Source organism: Ranitomeya imitator, chromosome 1 (genome assembly GCF_032444005.1).
Source record: "Ranitomeya imitator isolate aRanImi1 chromosome 1, aRanImi1.pri, whole genome shotgun sequence".
NCBI lineage: Eukaryota > Metazoa > Chordata > Amphibia > Anura > Dendrobatidae > Ranitomeya > Ranitomeya imitator.
Window position 1 is genome coordinate 555,877,150 of NC_091282.1, and position 16,358 is coordinate 555,893,507.

Here is a 16,358-nt window from a genome sequence, read left to right on the forward strand (position 1 = left end):
CTCAAAAGTTGTTGTCCAATTTGTCCCGAGTACGCTGATACCCCATATGTGGCAGTAAACCACTGTTTGGGCGCATGGGAGAGCTCGGAAGGGAAGGAGCGCCGTTTGACTTTTCAATGCAAAATTGACAGGAATTGAGATGGGACGCCATGTTGCGTTTGGAGAGCCACTGATGTGCCTAAACATTGAAACCCCCCACAAGTGACACCATTTTGGAAAGTAGACCCCCTGAGGAACTTATCTGGATGTGTGGTGAGCACTTTGACCCACCAAGGGCTTCACAGAAGTTTATAATGCAGAGCCATAAAAATAAAACAAAATTTTTTTCCCACAAAAATTATTTTTTAGCCCCCAGTTTTGTATTTTCCCTAGGGTAACAGGAGAAATTGGACCCCAAAAGTTGTTGTCCAATTTGTCCTGAGTACGCTGATACCCCATATGTGGGGGGGAACCACCGTTTGGGCGCATGGGAGGGTTCGGAAGGGAAGGAGCGCCATTTGGAATGCAGACTTAGATGGAATGGTCTGCAGGCGTCACATTGCGTTTGCAGAGCCCCTAATGTACCTAAACAGTAGAAACCCCCCACAAGTGACACCATTTTGGAAAGTAGACCCCCTAAGGAACTCATCTTGATGTGTTGTGAGAGCTTTGAACCCCCAAGTATTTCACTACAGTTAATAACGCAGAGCCATGCAAATAAAAAATATTTTTTTTTCCACAAAAATTATATTTTAGCCCCCAGTTTTGTATTTTTCCAAGGTTAGCAGGAGAAATTGGACCCTAAATGTTGTTGTCCAATTTGTCCTGAGTACGCTGATACCAGATATGTGGGGGGGAACCACCGTTTGGGCGCATGGGAGGGCTCGGAAGGGAAGGAGCATCATTTGGAATGCAGACTTAGATGGATTGGTCTGCAGGCGTCACATTGCGTTTGCAGAGCCCCTAATGTACCTAAACAGTAGAAACCCCCCACAAGTGACCCCATATTGGAAACTAGACCCCTCAATGAACTTATCTAGATGTGTTGTGAGAACTTTGAACCCCCAAGTGTTTCACTACAGTTTATAACGCAGAGCCGTGAAAATAAAAAATCTTTTTGTTTTCCCACAAAAATTATTTTTTAGCCCCCAGTTTTGTATTTTCCCAAGGGTAACAGGAGAAATTGGTCCACAAAAGTTGTTGTCCAATTTGTCCTGAGTACGCTGATACCCCATATGTTGGGGTAAACCCCTGTTTGGGCACACAGGAGAGCTCGGAAGGGAAGGAGCACTGTTTTACTTTTTCAACGCAGAATTGGCTGGAATTGAGATCGGACGCCATGTCGTGTTTGGAGAGCCACTGATGTGCCGAAACAGTGGAAACCCCCCAATTATAACTGAAACCCTAATCTAAACACACCCCTAATCCTAATTCCAACGGTAACCCTAACCACACCTCTAACCCTGACACACCCCTAACCCTAATCCCAACCCTATTCCCAACTGTAAATGTAATCTTAACCCTAACTTTAGCCCCAACCCTAACTGTAGCCCCAACCCTAGCCCTAACCCTAGCCCTAACCCTAGCCCTAACCCTAGCCCTAACCCTAACCCTAGCCCTAACCCTAGCCCTAACCCTAACCCTAACCCTAGCCCTAGCCCTAACCCTAGCCCTAACCCTAGCCCTAACCCTAACCCTAGCCCTAGCCCTAACCCTAGCCCTAACCCTAGCCCTAACCCTAGCCCTAGCCCTAACCCTAGCCCTAACCCTAGCCCTAATGGGAAAATGGAAATAAATACATTTTTTTTTATTTTTCCCTAACTAAGGGGGTGATGAAGGGGGTTTGATTTACTTTTATAGCGAGTTTTTTAGCGGATTTTTATGATTGGCAGCCGTCACACACTGAAAGACCCTTTTTATTGCAAAAAATATTTTTTGCAATACCACATTTTGAGAGCTATAATTTTTCCATATTTTGGTCCACAGAGTCATGTGAGGTCTTGTTTTTTGCGGGACGAGTTGACGTTTTTATTGAAAACATTTTTGGGCACGTGACATTTTTTTATCGCTTTTTATTCCAATTTTTGTGAGGAAGAATGACCAAAAGCCAGCTATTCATGAATTTCTATTGGGGGAGGCGTTTATACCGTTCCGCGTTTGGTAAAATTGATAAATCAGTTTTATTCTTCGGGTCAGTACGATTACAGCGATACCTCATTTATATCATTTTTTTATGGTTTGGTGCTTTTATACGATAAAAACTATTTTACAGAAAAAATAATTATTTTTGCATCGCTTTATTCTCAGGACTATAACTTTTTTATTTTTTTGCTGATGATGCTGTATGGCGGCTCTTTTTTTGCGGGACAATATGACGCTTTCAGCGGTACCATGGTTATTTATATCTGTCCTTTTGATCGCGTGTTATTCCACTTTTTGTTCGGCGGTATGATAATAAAGCGTTGTTTTTTGCCTCGTTTTTTTTTTTTTTTTCTTACGGTGTTTACTGAAGGGGTTAACTAGTGGGACAGTTTTATAGGTCGGGTCGTTACGGACACGGCGATACTAAATATGTGTACTTTTATTGTTTTTTTTTTTTTATTTAGATGAAGAAATGTATTTATGGGAATAATATTTTTTTTTTTTTTTCATTATTTTGGAATATTTTTTTTAATTTTTTTTACACATTTGGAAAATTTTTTTTTTACTTTTTTACTTTGTCCCGGGGGGGACATCACAGATCAGTGATCTGACAGTTTGCACAGCACTCTGTCAGATCACTGATCTGACATGCAGCGCTGCAGGCTTCACAGTGCCTGCTCTGAGCAGGCTCTGTGAAGCCACCTCCCTCCCTGCAGGACCCGGATCCGCGGCCATCTTGGATCCGGGGCTGGAGGGAGCAGGGAGGGAGGTGAGACCCTCGCAGCAACGCGATCACATCGCGTTGCTCCGGGGGTCTCAGGGAAGCCCGCAGGGAGCCCCCTCCCTGCGCGGTGCTTCCCTGCACCGCCGGCACATCGCGATCATCTTTGATCGCGGTGTGCCAGGGGTTAATGTGCCGGGGGCGGTCCGTGACCGCTCCTGGCACATAGTGCCGGATGTCAGCTGCGATAAGCAGCTGACACCCGGCCGCGATCGGCCGCGCTCCCCCCGTGAACGCGGCCGATCGGCTATGACGTACTATCCCGTCCAGGGTCAGATAAGCCCAGGGCACCTCGACGGGATAGTACGTCTAAGGTCACAGAGGGGTTAACAATCCTTTTAAGGCTGCGGTTATCCCGTTTGCTTGTGCACCTTTTTCTACCACACTTTTTCCTTCCACTCAACTTTCCATTAATATACTTGGATACAGCACTCTGTGAACAGCCAGCTTCTTTAGTAATGATTTTTTTGTGGCTTGCCCTCCTTGTGGAGTGTGTCAATGACTGCCTTCTGGACTTCTGTCAATTCAGCAATCTTCCCCATGATTGTGTAGCATACTGAAACAGACTAAGGGACCGTTTTTATACACTTAGGAAGCCTCTGCAGGTGTTTTTTTGTTAATTGTTCTAATTTACTGAGATGATTTGGGGGGTTTTATGGGATGTGAGCCATAATCATCAACATTAACAGAAACAAACACTTGAAATAGATCACTGTTTGTAATGACTCTCTGTAATATATAAGTTTCACTATCTGTATTGAAGAACTGAAATAAATTAACTTGTTGATGATATTCTAGTTTTGTGAGAAGCACCTGTGTTTATTTATTTATTTTTATAGAAAGAATTGTCCTGATGAAATAATTCCTCTAAAAGGTTAGTCCCCCAATGTATAATGTATCCACGTGGTTAGACCCCAAGTGATCCCAATATCAGAGTTTTAGATTCCTGAGTATGGAGCTCTGCAGCCCATCTTCAATTTAATGGATGAGCTCATGCTCTGCCTCCACTACATTTATCGTCTATGGGACTGCCCTCAGCTACACCCATACTCAATAAATGGAGACGAGGCTGCACATGTGATCCTCTGCTCCATTGAGGATGAGGTTGCAAAGCCCTGTTCTCATGGTTCTGATGCCATACTCGAGGTCACTGGGGATTGGTAAGATATCTTATTAATGGAAGATAACTTGTTTTTTGGGGAAATAATCTTTTAAAGTTGTACTTGTTACAGGTAAAAATATCATTTTATTGATGAAGTATTGTTATTAAATTGTGGTGCAAATCTGCTGAAAATGTCGCAAATTTTTGGCATTATTTGAAGTTGCTTAAACATTTTCCAACTTTTTGCGTTTTTACATCCGTTCCAGCCAAAAAGTAGGTGGAGCCTGGATATTAGGGGTTCACCTGACAAACTTATAATAATTTAATGTATTCCACACCATTGTATGTTTTCTTCTCCCCTTCCTATGCAGATCTACATGACAGCCACCCATTCTCATGGATCACCCTTTGCTCTTCTGGAGAACTGCATCTGTCCTATCCTTTTTGGCTCTGCAAATGGTGACAATAATGGCCATGACGATCACCACCATCACGACCATCATGATGACCATGAAGTGTCCCATGCAAGTGCAAAATCCAAAGAAGAGCTAAATGAGGGTACTCGCAAGAGAAAAGTGAAAAAGGCTGAATGAGAGTAGAAAGGGTCTTATTCAAGTCACCAAGAATAACAATCCATGTGTTGTAAAATGCAGTCTTTTATTTAGGATTTTTTAGTGTATTGGGAATGGGCATTCTGCAAGATGGATACTGGATTTTTGCCTGAAATGACAATTATCTAATAACATTGTATTTAATGCACCAGTTGAATGATAAAGGAATATTTTATTTGCATATAATCCTTTATGTACCAGCTTAGCCACGTCACAGTGTGAAGATCAGAAGCTGAATACAACAGAATTGATCCCCTAAGTGTTTGGTCGTCAGAGGGTTTAGCGATATCCATCAATCCACAATTCAGATATCAAATTTAATATGCAGATCATTACTAATTTTTTAAAAAGCCATTCAAATGTTTTCAGTATTTTTTCTCGCATCCTTTTTATAATTTTTGCTTTCAAAAATTCTATTTTGTGAAAAAAAAAAAGAATTTACTATATTTATTAAAATATACTGAATTGATGGCAGAATATTTTTAAATGTGGAGGATTTTTAAGATGACATGTTCTCATAAATCATATAACTCAATTTGTACACAGATTCATAGTTCTAAGGAAGTCTTACAAGTGAAGATATTTTCATACCTTTTGGCCTTGTAAGTTTATTTTAGAATTTTTTTTAAATGTCCAGTATTTACCAACTCAAAATGATTAAAAAATATTTAAAGACCGTATATTGATTGTGCTCTTATTAAAACCTAGCAATACATATATCTTTATATGAGATAAAGAAAACCTAAGAATAGCAATTAAAATCATTCTACCATCAGAGAACTGTTTAAGAGTTCACTCAACTGGCATATATCCTCTCATGCGAGAGATTCGGGTAGATTATGCTGAGAACACTCAGCTCAAACTCTGTCAGCGCTTCAGCCAATTGTCCTCTAAGTGTGCTCCGACTCTCTCACATGAGAAAATTGCAGCACAAGCAGCGTCGGACTGGAGCACCTTGGGCCCACCAGAGAAAATCATTCTTGGGGCCCACTATGTAGCTACATAGAAATAGATACAAGACCACCAATTGTGCGGTAAAAAGCGCTAATATCAGGGTATAGTATAAGGTAGTTCACGTCTTAATAATGTAGCAAGGGTTGGGGTAGCCCCCTCACAGAATATAATGTAGCCCCCTCATAAAATATAATGCAGTCCCCTCTCATAGAATATAATGCAGCACCCCACAAAATATAATGCAACCCTCTCAGGTATGACACAGTCCCCACCATAGAATATAATGTAGCACCCCCATAGGGTATAATGCAGCCCACCCTCATATAGTATAATGCCACCCAGCACAGAATATAATGTAGTCCCCTGAGAGAATGCAGTTCCACCACAGAATATAATGCAGCCCCCCCATAGTGTATACTGTAGCCCCCTCATATAGTATGATGTAGCCCCCATATTATGTAGTCCCCTGAGAGAATAATGCAGCCCCACCACAGAATATAATGCAGCCCCCCATAGAGTATACTGTAACCCCTCATATAGTATGATGTAGCCCCCCATAATATAATGTAGTACCTTGAGTATAATGCAGTCCCCCCACAGAATATAATGTAGCCCCCCAGGGCCATATTTAGTGTTTCTGCTGCCCTAGGCACTTTTAGTGCTGCCTCCCCTTTTGGTGAGTATGACACTATCGGCAGTGACTTTGGCAAGAATCGCTGATGTGAAAGTTGCCTTTTGCAGCAGATCGGGCAGTTTTTCTGCATCTGCCGCGTAACGGATCACTTATGGCAACACTGCGTTCGGCCTCATTCATTCTCTATGGGATTTGCGGCACTTGCCGTGATCTGGCAAATGTGGTACCATACCTCCCAACTTTTGAAGAAGGGAAGGAGGTATAAAGTTTGCGGCGCGCGTAGTGCGCCGCGGCAAATTTTAGGCCACGCCTCTGACTAGACCCATTTCACAACTAGTCACACCCATATCCACGTCCCAACCGCAGCCATTTAGCACTGCTGATCACACTGTTTTATATACAATAATTATAAACAAAAAAATATGGCCACACAGTGCTCCATACTGTATAATGACCGCACATGATGCTCAATACTGTATAACGGCCACACATGATGCTCCATACTGTATAATGACCGCACATGATGCTCCATACTGTTTAATGGCCGCACATGATGCTCCATACTGTATAATGGCCACACATGATGCTCAATACTGTATAACGGCCACACATGATGCTCCATACTGTATAATGACCGCACATGATGCTCAATACTGTATAATGGCCCCACATGATGCTCAATACTGTATAATAGCCACACATGATGCTCCATACTGTATAATGGCCACACATGATGCTCCATACTGTATAACAGCCACACATGATGCTCCATACTGTATAATGGCCACACATGATGCTCCATACTGTATAATGGCCACACATAATGCTCGATACTGTATTATGACCACAAATGATGCTCCATACTGTATAACGGCCGCACATGATGCTCCATACTGTATAATGACCCCCCTCCTGTATGCATGGCTCATCTCCCTCCTATCCCATATACATAGCTCATATTACCCCTCCTGTATGCATGGCTCATATTCCCCCCTGCATGGCTCATATTCCCCCCTGCATGGCTCATATTCCCCCCTGCATGGCTCATATTCCCCCCTGCATGGCTCATATTCCGCCCTGTATGCATGGCTCATAGTCCCCCCTGCATGGCTCATATTCCCCCCTGTATGGCTCATATTCCCCCCTGTATGGCTCATATTCCCCCCTGCATGGCTCATATTCCCCCCTGCATGGCTCATATTCCCCCCTGCATGGCTCATATTCCCCCCTGCATGGCTCATATTCCGCCCTGTATGCATGGCTTATATTCCCCCCTGCATGGCTCATAGTCCCCCCTGCATGGCTCATATTTCCCCCTGCATGGCTCATATTCCCCCCTGCATGGCTCATATTTCCCCCTGCATGGCTTATATCCCCCCCTGCATGGCTCATATTCCCCCCTGCATGGCTCATATTCCCCCCTGCATGGCTCATATTCCCCCCTGCATGGCTCATATTCCCCCCTGCATGGCTCATATTCCCCCCTGTATGCAGGCTTATCTCTCCGCACCCGCACCTGCACCTGCTCCTGCTCCTGCTCCTGCTCCTGCTCGGCGCGCCGGCTTATGTCCTCCTTCATCCCCCCCCTTCCCCCGTCCCCCCGGCCCTCATACTCACCTGTCCCACTGCACGGCCGTGCCGACATCCCTCGCGCTCTGTCCCGACTCCAGGCGGCGGCGCCGGCGCAGCACCTTCTTCCTGCTTGAGCGGTCATGTGGCACCGTTCATTAAGATCATGAATATGCGCATATTCATGATCTTAATGAGCGGTGTCACGTGACCGCTCGTTCAGGACGAGCTGCAGTGCAGACGCCGAGACCATCGCTGGAGCAGGCAGGGTGAGTATTCAAGGCGGGCGGCGGCGGCGGGGGAGGGGGCCCTGGAGCGGGGGGAGGGCCCTGGAGCGGGGGGAGGCCCCGCCAGCAGATGCCAGTGTCAGGGCCCACCGGAGGATCCTCCGGTTCCCCGGTGGGCCAGTCCGAGCCTGAGCACAAGTGCAAAGAAGATATGTCAGAAATAGTCCAGAAATCGGCCAGGTAGTAAGACTAATCACTGTATTCTAATTTTACTTGCTTTTCTTCCCCTGCTCTTTAACCATACTCACATTTGCCCTCACTGTTTCTGCTCTACTAATCCTCACTCTCCTTTGCAAACCCCTTACCCCTGCACCCTCAAACCAAATAACTATCTCCCCCTCTCTCCTACTCCCCACCTCGCTTCACCCGCAGACCTGCTCTACAACCTCAAACCTCACCTACTAACATATAATATAAGCTGACTGCTCTCCTTCACCCACCTGCTTTCCCTTTTTCTTCTCATTCTCACTGCTGGCGACATATCCCCCAATCCTGGCCCCCCCGCCTCATACATCCCACTAATCATCACCCCTATCCTTCTCACACTAAGCGAAACTACCGCAACCCCTCACACTTAAAATCTGTGCAACTGACCCCCACCCCCCCTTCCTCTCTCTGGGGCACTTTGGAATGCCCACTCTGTCTGCAACAAGCTCCACGTGATCCACGATCTCTTTACTTGCCGCAACTTTTCCTTCCTGGCCCTCACTGAGACCTGTCTGATGCCCCCTGACACGGCCTCCCCTGCTGCACTGAGCTATGGTGGCCTCCACTTGTACATACACTCCTCGCTCTGGCAACAGATATGGCGGGGGAGTGGGTTTCCTTCTTTCCAAAAACTGTTACTTCAACCCTATCCAACCCCCACCCTCCCTTATACTCTCTTCTTTTGAGGTTCACTCTGTCTGTATCCACTCTCCCTCTAATCTCCAAATGGCTGTCATATACCAACCACCGGGCTCAGCCACTGCCTTCATTGACCAATTCTCCACCTGGCTTCTTCACTTTCTCTCTGCTGACATCCCACCATCATAATGGGTGACTTTAATATCCCTACAGACACCCGCCAGCCAGCAGCCTCCAAGCTCCTGTCCCTTACCTCATCCTTTGGACTTACTCAGTGGTCCTCCACAGCCACCCACACAGACGGACATACGCTAGACCTCATCTTCACCCACCTCCGTTCCTTATCTAATCTCACAACCTTCCCCCTATCTGACCACCATCTACTCACCTTCTCATCCTTGTCCTCCTCACCCGCTCCCCATGTCCAGCCACTACCACATCCTCGCAGAAACCTTTCACACCTAGACATTCACAGACTCTGAGACTCTCTCCTACCCCTGTCCTCCATATCTTCACTCCACGAAACGGACAGCGCCACCGCTTTCTATAACTTCACCCTCACATAAGCCATAGACTCAGTCGCCCCTCTCATGCATGGCAAAGTGCGACAAACCAATAGGCAACCCTGGCATAACAATGGATCGCCCCCAGACACAAGGCCACGCGTTTCGGTACCGGGCCTCTCTGGTTCGGTTCTGAGGCGGTCACGGTGGCTAGACCCGGTCCGCGACCCTGCTAAGGGGCGTCCAATGAAAGTAGTAAAGCAGTCTGTCAGGGGTTCGTGACGCCACCTGTGGTGTTCGGTCAGGGTGACCGACGCTGCTATGGGGTCCACTGGGGTGATGGAATGGCAGCTGGATGGTATACCTTTCCACAGGCGAAGTATGTCCCCAGAGTTTCCAGTAAGGTGGATGGTGATGGTGAGAGATACAGTCAATAATGAGGACACAAGGTTGCAGTCTCTTTACCTCTTTACTGAAGGCTTCAGGATCCTCAATCCAGAGTACGTTTAACAGGGCTCTCAGAGACCGGCCGGTCCGATGGGCACATCCAGAGTTTCCCTCGCAGATGGAAATCATTGCCTACCACTAGCGCCTGTGTGTTGTAGTCCTACCCTGCTGAGCATTCGGAATAGTCCTCACAACTGCTGTTCTCGTTCGTTCGTTCTCTACAGCTCTCTCTCTCTCGTTCTTTGGTTCCAGATGTTACTAGTTTCTAACGTCCCCCAGGTATGTTATGGCTAGGACGCCACCCGTGTGACGGGAAGGCTTGGAGGTCTTCCGGGACCCAAGAGACGCCCCTCTCCCAATGTTGCCCCCTATGTCTTCGTAGGTGTAGAAAGGTAGACAGCCAACCTATGATTAACTGTCCAGCGGAGTTTGAAGTAAGGCCTGAAGTCAGTTACTCCTACGGTGTTCTGGCCACCAACTACAGTAAGATGTTGCCTCTCTCTCTCTCTTGGCACGACTCTTACTGGCTCTCCTTTGTGCTTGATCTCGTTTGCACGGTTCCACAATATCCTTCCCTTCGTGTCTCTTTCTTAGGATACCGCCGCAGGGTGTGCAGGCGCGGTTCCGTTACGTTCTGTTCGCTAGGCACCTGCCAGGTTCCCACGCCTGACAGGGACCCCCCTGTGCCTTCTCCCTGCAACACCCCCTGCCGCGGGATGTTGCCTGGTTCCAACCCAGCCAGCTTCTGACTAACTTCCTCCCTGGCCCCTAGTTTTACCAGTGTGAGGAGTGGCCCAATAAATAAAGCCTTTTTCTCCCCCTAGTGGCCGGAGTGTGAAGTGTAATGTGTTCTGGTGATACCTGGTCAGGAGAACTCCTTAGTGCCATCAGACATACCGCTACTCCCCTTAGCGGCAGAGTGCCATACTGCAACGACCAGGTCCCTGGGGCGCTGCAACAACCTCACCAAAAAACTCCGACAAGCATCCAGGGTCGCGGAGCGGCATTGGAAGAAAACACGCCTGCCAGATGACTTCACTGCTTTCAAACAAGCTACACTTGCCTTCAAACTAGCCCTCACCTCTGCTAAACAGACCTATTTCACTAACCTTGTATCTTCACTATCCTATAATCCAAAACAACTGTTCAGCACATTTAACTCTCCTGCGCCCACCATTGCCATCTACAACTTCCCCCATCTCTTCTGAGGACTTTGCCACCTACTTCAAAAACAAGATCGACCAAACAAGGCAAACCTTTACTGTTCCACCACCTCAACCACTCCATATACCAAACCTTTGCCCTTCCCCAATAACTTCCCTCTCCAACATCACTAAAGGAGAACTTACTCACCTCCTTTCCAATTCACACCTCACCATCTGTGCACGTGACCCCATCCCTTCCCACCTGCTCCCCAAAATTACTAACATCTTACTCACATCCAAAGCTAACAGACAGTTCTCCATCCTCCTCTTTCTCGACCTGTCCTCTGCTTTCAACACAGTCGACCACTGCCTACCCTGTCCTGGATTGCCTCATACCTTTCCGACCCCACATTTAGTGTTTCCCACTCCCACACTACCTCCTCACCCCGCCCTCCCTCTGTTGGAGTCCCTCAAGGCTCTGTCCTAGGGCCCCTACTTTTTTCCATCTATACCCTTGGCCTTGGACAACTCATAAAGTCCCATGGCTTCCAGTACCACCTATATGCGGACAACACTCAGATCTACCTCTCTGGCTCAGATGTCGCCTCTCTGCTGCCCAGAATCCCGGAGTGTCTGTCAGCCATATTCTTCTTCAACTCTTCCTAAAACTCAATGTAGACAAAACTCATCATCTTTTCCCCATCTCGCGTATCCCCCCTACCTGATTTATCTATTATGGTTAACGGCATCACGCTCTCTCCCGCACCTGAAATCCGCTGCCTCGGGGTAACTCTCGACTCTGCCCTGTCCTTCAAACCACACGTCCAAACTCTTGCCACCTCCTGTCGCCTTCCTACTCAAAAATATTGCCAGAATCTGTCCCTTCCTCAGCCCACAATCTGCTAAAACTCTTGTGCATGCCCTCATCATCTCCCACCTCGTTTACTGCAACAGCCTCCCCTGTGGCCTCCCTGCTAACTCCCTTGCACCACTCCAGTCTGTTCTCAACTCTGCTGCTCAGCTAATTCACCTCTCTCCTCGCTACTCCCCTGCTTTTCCCTATGCAAATCCCCCACTGGCTTCCAATTTCCCAACGAATCCAGTTCAAACTACTAACACTGACCTACAAAGCCATCCACAACCTGTCACCTCCCTATATCTCTGAACTAATCTCCCACTATCTTCCCTTACGAAATGTTCGATCCTCCCAAGACCTCCTACTTTCCGCCATACTTATTCGTTCCTCACACAACCGCCTCCGAGATTTCTCCTGAATATCCCCTATCCTCTGGAATTCCACGCCTCAAAACATCCGATTATCGACCACCCTCGGATCCTTCAGACGGAACCTGAAAACCCATCTCTTCAGAAAAGCCTACAGCCTGCAATAAGCATTCTGCCGCCCCACCAACCACCCGAGCTGCCGCCCCACCAACTACTCGAGCTGCCGCCACGTCACCAACCACCCGAGCTGCCGCCACATCACCAACCACTCGAGCTGCCGCCTCACCAACCACCCGAACTGCCGCATCGCCAGAGCTGCCGCCTCACCAACCACCCGAGCTGTCACCTCACCACCACCAGAGCTGCCGCCTCACCACCGCCAGTGCTGCAGCACCCCGACCTCCTGTCTCTTCCCCATTATCCGAAGAATGTAAATCTGCAAGGACAGGGTCCTCTCCCCTCTATACCAGTCTGTCATTGTAAATTTGTTAACTGCTAGCGATATCTATAACCCTGTATGCAACCCCTTTTCTCATGTACAGCCCAATGGAATTAATGGTGCTATATAAACAAATAATAATAATAATAATAATAAAAAGATGGAGAACCTAATTCTACACTTACACATAGATTTGTATGTGTGCTTGTGCTCCGACTGGATGCACTCACAGCATGCTGCAACTGTTTTTTCATGCTGAATTGGCATGAGAAAGAAATCGGAGATCAGAACTATCGGATAGAATAACTTTGTTGTTTGATAAAACATTGGATAGCACTCAGCCATGTTGTACGCCAATGTGAGCGATCACACCTCTCCCCATTTTCCTGGCTCCCTGCTTGCCGGGGGCAGTACGCTCCTGGTGATTGACATTTCAGAACAGCGGCATGGTTGCGCTGCTGGTAAAACCTGAGCACCCTACCATTTTGCTAGCAGAGGCAGCTTCTGCTGCATGGCAGAAGCACAGGGGGATGGAAGTTGGCTGAATCTGCACAGCTCCAGAGTAGCTCTAGCAGGCTCTAAAACCTAGACGCTGCAATTGGCATGCACTTCTGGAGTAGTTTACCAGTCACTCTGAGACTGCAAAGGTGTCCGGAAGCCTAGAAAATGAGCAGTACACAGTAGAATTAGCAATAGGTTTTTATGACTAGAGAGGATTTAAATTACGGTAAGTGGTAAATTGCAAACTTGATGGATGTGGGACCAGGAGATATGGTGGAGACATGATGGATGTGTGGCCAGGAAGATGGAGACATGATAGATTTGAGGTTAGGAGGATGGAGACATGATGGAATTAGGGCCAAGACGATTGAGATGTGATGGATGTAGGGCCAGGAGGATGTAAAAATGATGGATGTGGGGCCAGGAGACATCATGGAGACATGATGAATCTGTGGCCAGAAGGATGGAGGCACGATGGATTTGGTCCAGGAGGATGGAGACATGATGAATGTGGAGCCAGAAGGATGGATACTTGATAAATGTGGGGTCAGCAGGATGGAGACATGACGGATGTGGGGCAAGGAGACATCATGGAGACATGATGGATGTGTGGCCAGGAAGATGGAGACATAATGGATTTGGGGCCAGGAGGATGGAGACATGATGAATGTGTGGCCAGGAGGATGGAGACATGATGGATTTGGGGCCAGGAGGATGGAGACATGATGGATGTGTGGCCAGGAGGATGGAGACATGATGGTGGGGTCCAGGAGGATGGAGATATATGGGGACCGGCATAGAGAACATTGGAGCCCAGGATGGGGTAAATGATTAAATAAAGGGGCCAGGATGGGGACTTTACTACAGGAAGGATCCATGATGAAGGACTTTATTACAGAAAAGTGCCAGGATGGAGGACTTTATTGCAGAAATGTGTCAGGATGAAGGACCTTATAGCTGTAGGGGCTAATTAAGAGATATTATTACTGCTAAGATGTATTTTTTTGAGTATACTGTTTTCAATTGAGGGGTGGAGTCGGTCTTGTTACTGTGCAGGGCAGCACTATGTCACTTTTATTCTTCATAAGGTGAAGTGTAGAAGTCGGGGGAAAAAGTGGGGAATGTGTTCTATAAGTGGTTAGTTATAACTGCGTTTTCTGCAGGGCTGAGTCCTGGCTGGAAGAAGTGATGGCAGTCTGCGCTGGATGAAGATGAAAAGCGAAGATGAATGACTTCAACTACAGACGTCACTGGTAAGTCAGTGTTTTACCTGTGCACTTACACTGTAAACTACACAGTATATACAGAGCGCCTGTGTATAATGTCACTGGTAATCCCTGTATTACCTGTTCACTATGCATTATATACAGAGTTCCTGTGTATAATGTCACCGGTGATCACTGTATTATTTGTACACTGGCACTATATACAGAGCTTCTATGTTTAATGTCACTGTTGATCCCTGTATTACCTGTACACAGTATACTAAATACAGACTCATGTGTAGAATGTCACTGGTGATCCCTATATTACCTGTACACTATATACTATACGGAGAGCACCTGTGCATAATGTCACTGGTGATCCCTGTATTACCTGTATATTGACATTATATACCGACATTCTGTGTATAATGTCACTGGTGAGTCATTATATTACCTGTACACTATACACTGTATACTATATACAGAGCTTCTCCCTATACTGGCACTCATGGTAATTATTAGTGTTTATTAGTATTCGTTCACTGTGTTGTGGTAATATGTGGTCCAGTCATAGGGAAGGGGTATTTGTCTTTAGTACATGGTAATATTCAGTAACTATGGGGGGTAATATCTGGTCTGGTCATGTGGTGGTATTTTTCCCCTGTATGTGCTATTATTTGGTCACTATGTGGAAGTAATATATAGGCTGGTCATTGTGGGATGTTATTTTGCACATATTGCTGCTGATGCCAGAAAGTAGTTGCAGCAGACAGTTATGATGACAGATTGACAGGTGGTCAATTCACCCTTTACAATTTGATAGGGGTTCCTTTCATGCAAATTTTCAAGACTTGTAGAAAACCCTTTAAAACTATCCAAAATATTAACAAGTGACTTTACTTTTATTTACTGCTACTTCATTTTGTGGTTGAGGACAATGTGTTTGGAAATGGGTGTGGCTTTAAATGGGCGTGGTTTTCTAAATGGGTGTAGTTTCCTAACACAAACAGGGAACTCATTGTTAAAAAATTTAATCCCACCCCTGGGTACTGGCACAGAATATTCACATGAGCTGAACCAACAGATGCTCCAAAAATCATTGCTTGTTGCACAGCTGTGTGTCAGTGGATTTGTGGGTACAATATCTCAGATGATAATTTGAACACAGCCGTGTATATGAATATCAATGTATATATAGAGATGTGGACTGTCTTACCCTGTTCCTATCCCTGAAGACAACAATTGTGCTATGTGTATAGTGACATGCGGTTTTACATGTATTAGTGATGTGCATCTTATGTAATGTATTATGGTAGTGTACAGTCATGTAGTGTTAACCCCTTAGCGACCGCCGATACGCCTTTTAACGGCGGCCGCTAAGGGTACTTAAACCACAGCGCCGTTAATTAACGGCGCTGTGGAAAAAGTCCATAGCGCCCCCCAGAGGCCGATTTTCTTCGGGGTCTCGGCTGCCGAGGGTAGCCGAGACCCCAGAGAACATGATTCGGGGGTTTTTTAACCCACCCCGCATTTGCGATCGCCGGTAATTAACCGTTTACCGGCGATCGCAAAAAAAAAAAAAAAGCGATCTCTTTTTAATTTCTCTGTCCTCCGATGTGATCGCACGAAAAGGGGTCCCAGGTGGCCCCCCAATACTCACCTAGCTCCCCCGATGCTCCTCGTGTCTCCCGGTGGGCGCCGCCATCTTCAAAATGGCAGGCGCATGCGCAGTGCGCCCGCCGGCCGGCACCGGGAGAATCTTTGGGGTCTCGGCTGCCGGGGGTAGCCGAGACCCCAAAGAGCACGATCGGGGTCGGTATTACCGACTCCTGTTTTGCGATCGCCGGTAATTAACTGTTTACCGGCGACCGCAAAAAAAAAAAAAAAAAAAGTAAAGTGTAATTCTCTGTCCTCTGATGTGATCGCACATCAGAGGACAGAGAAATAGGGGGATTCGGGGACCCTAGCATACTCACCTAGGTCCCTGGA

General features: G+C 46.7%; 1 protein-coding gene across 1 annotated transcript in view; it reads left to right on the plus strand.

The window, feature by feature from the left end:
• The window catches only part of TMEM38A (transmembrane protein 38A), a 122,266-nt gene extending 116,971 nt beyond the window's left edge, over positions 1–5,295 (plus strand). The window contains exon 6 of the mRNA XM_069767755.1: positions 4,376–5,295. Within this exon, the coding sequence (XP_069623856.1) occupies positions 4,376–4,597 (222 nt within the window). The 3' untranslated portion in view covers positions 4,598–5,295. The remainder of the gene's footprint in view (positions 1–4,375) is intronic.
• Positions 5,296–16,358: the final 11,063 nt, after the last annotated feature.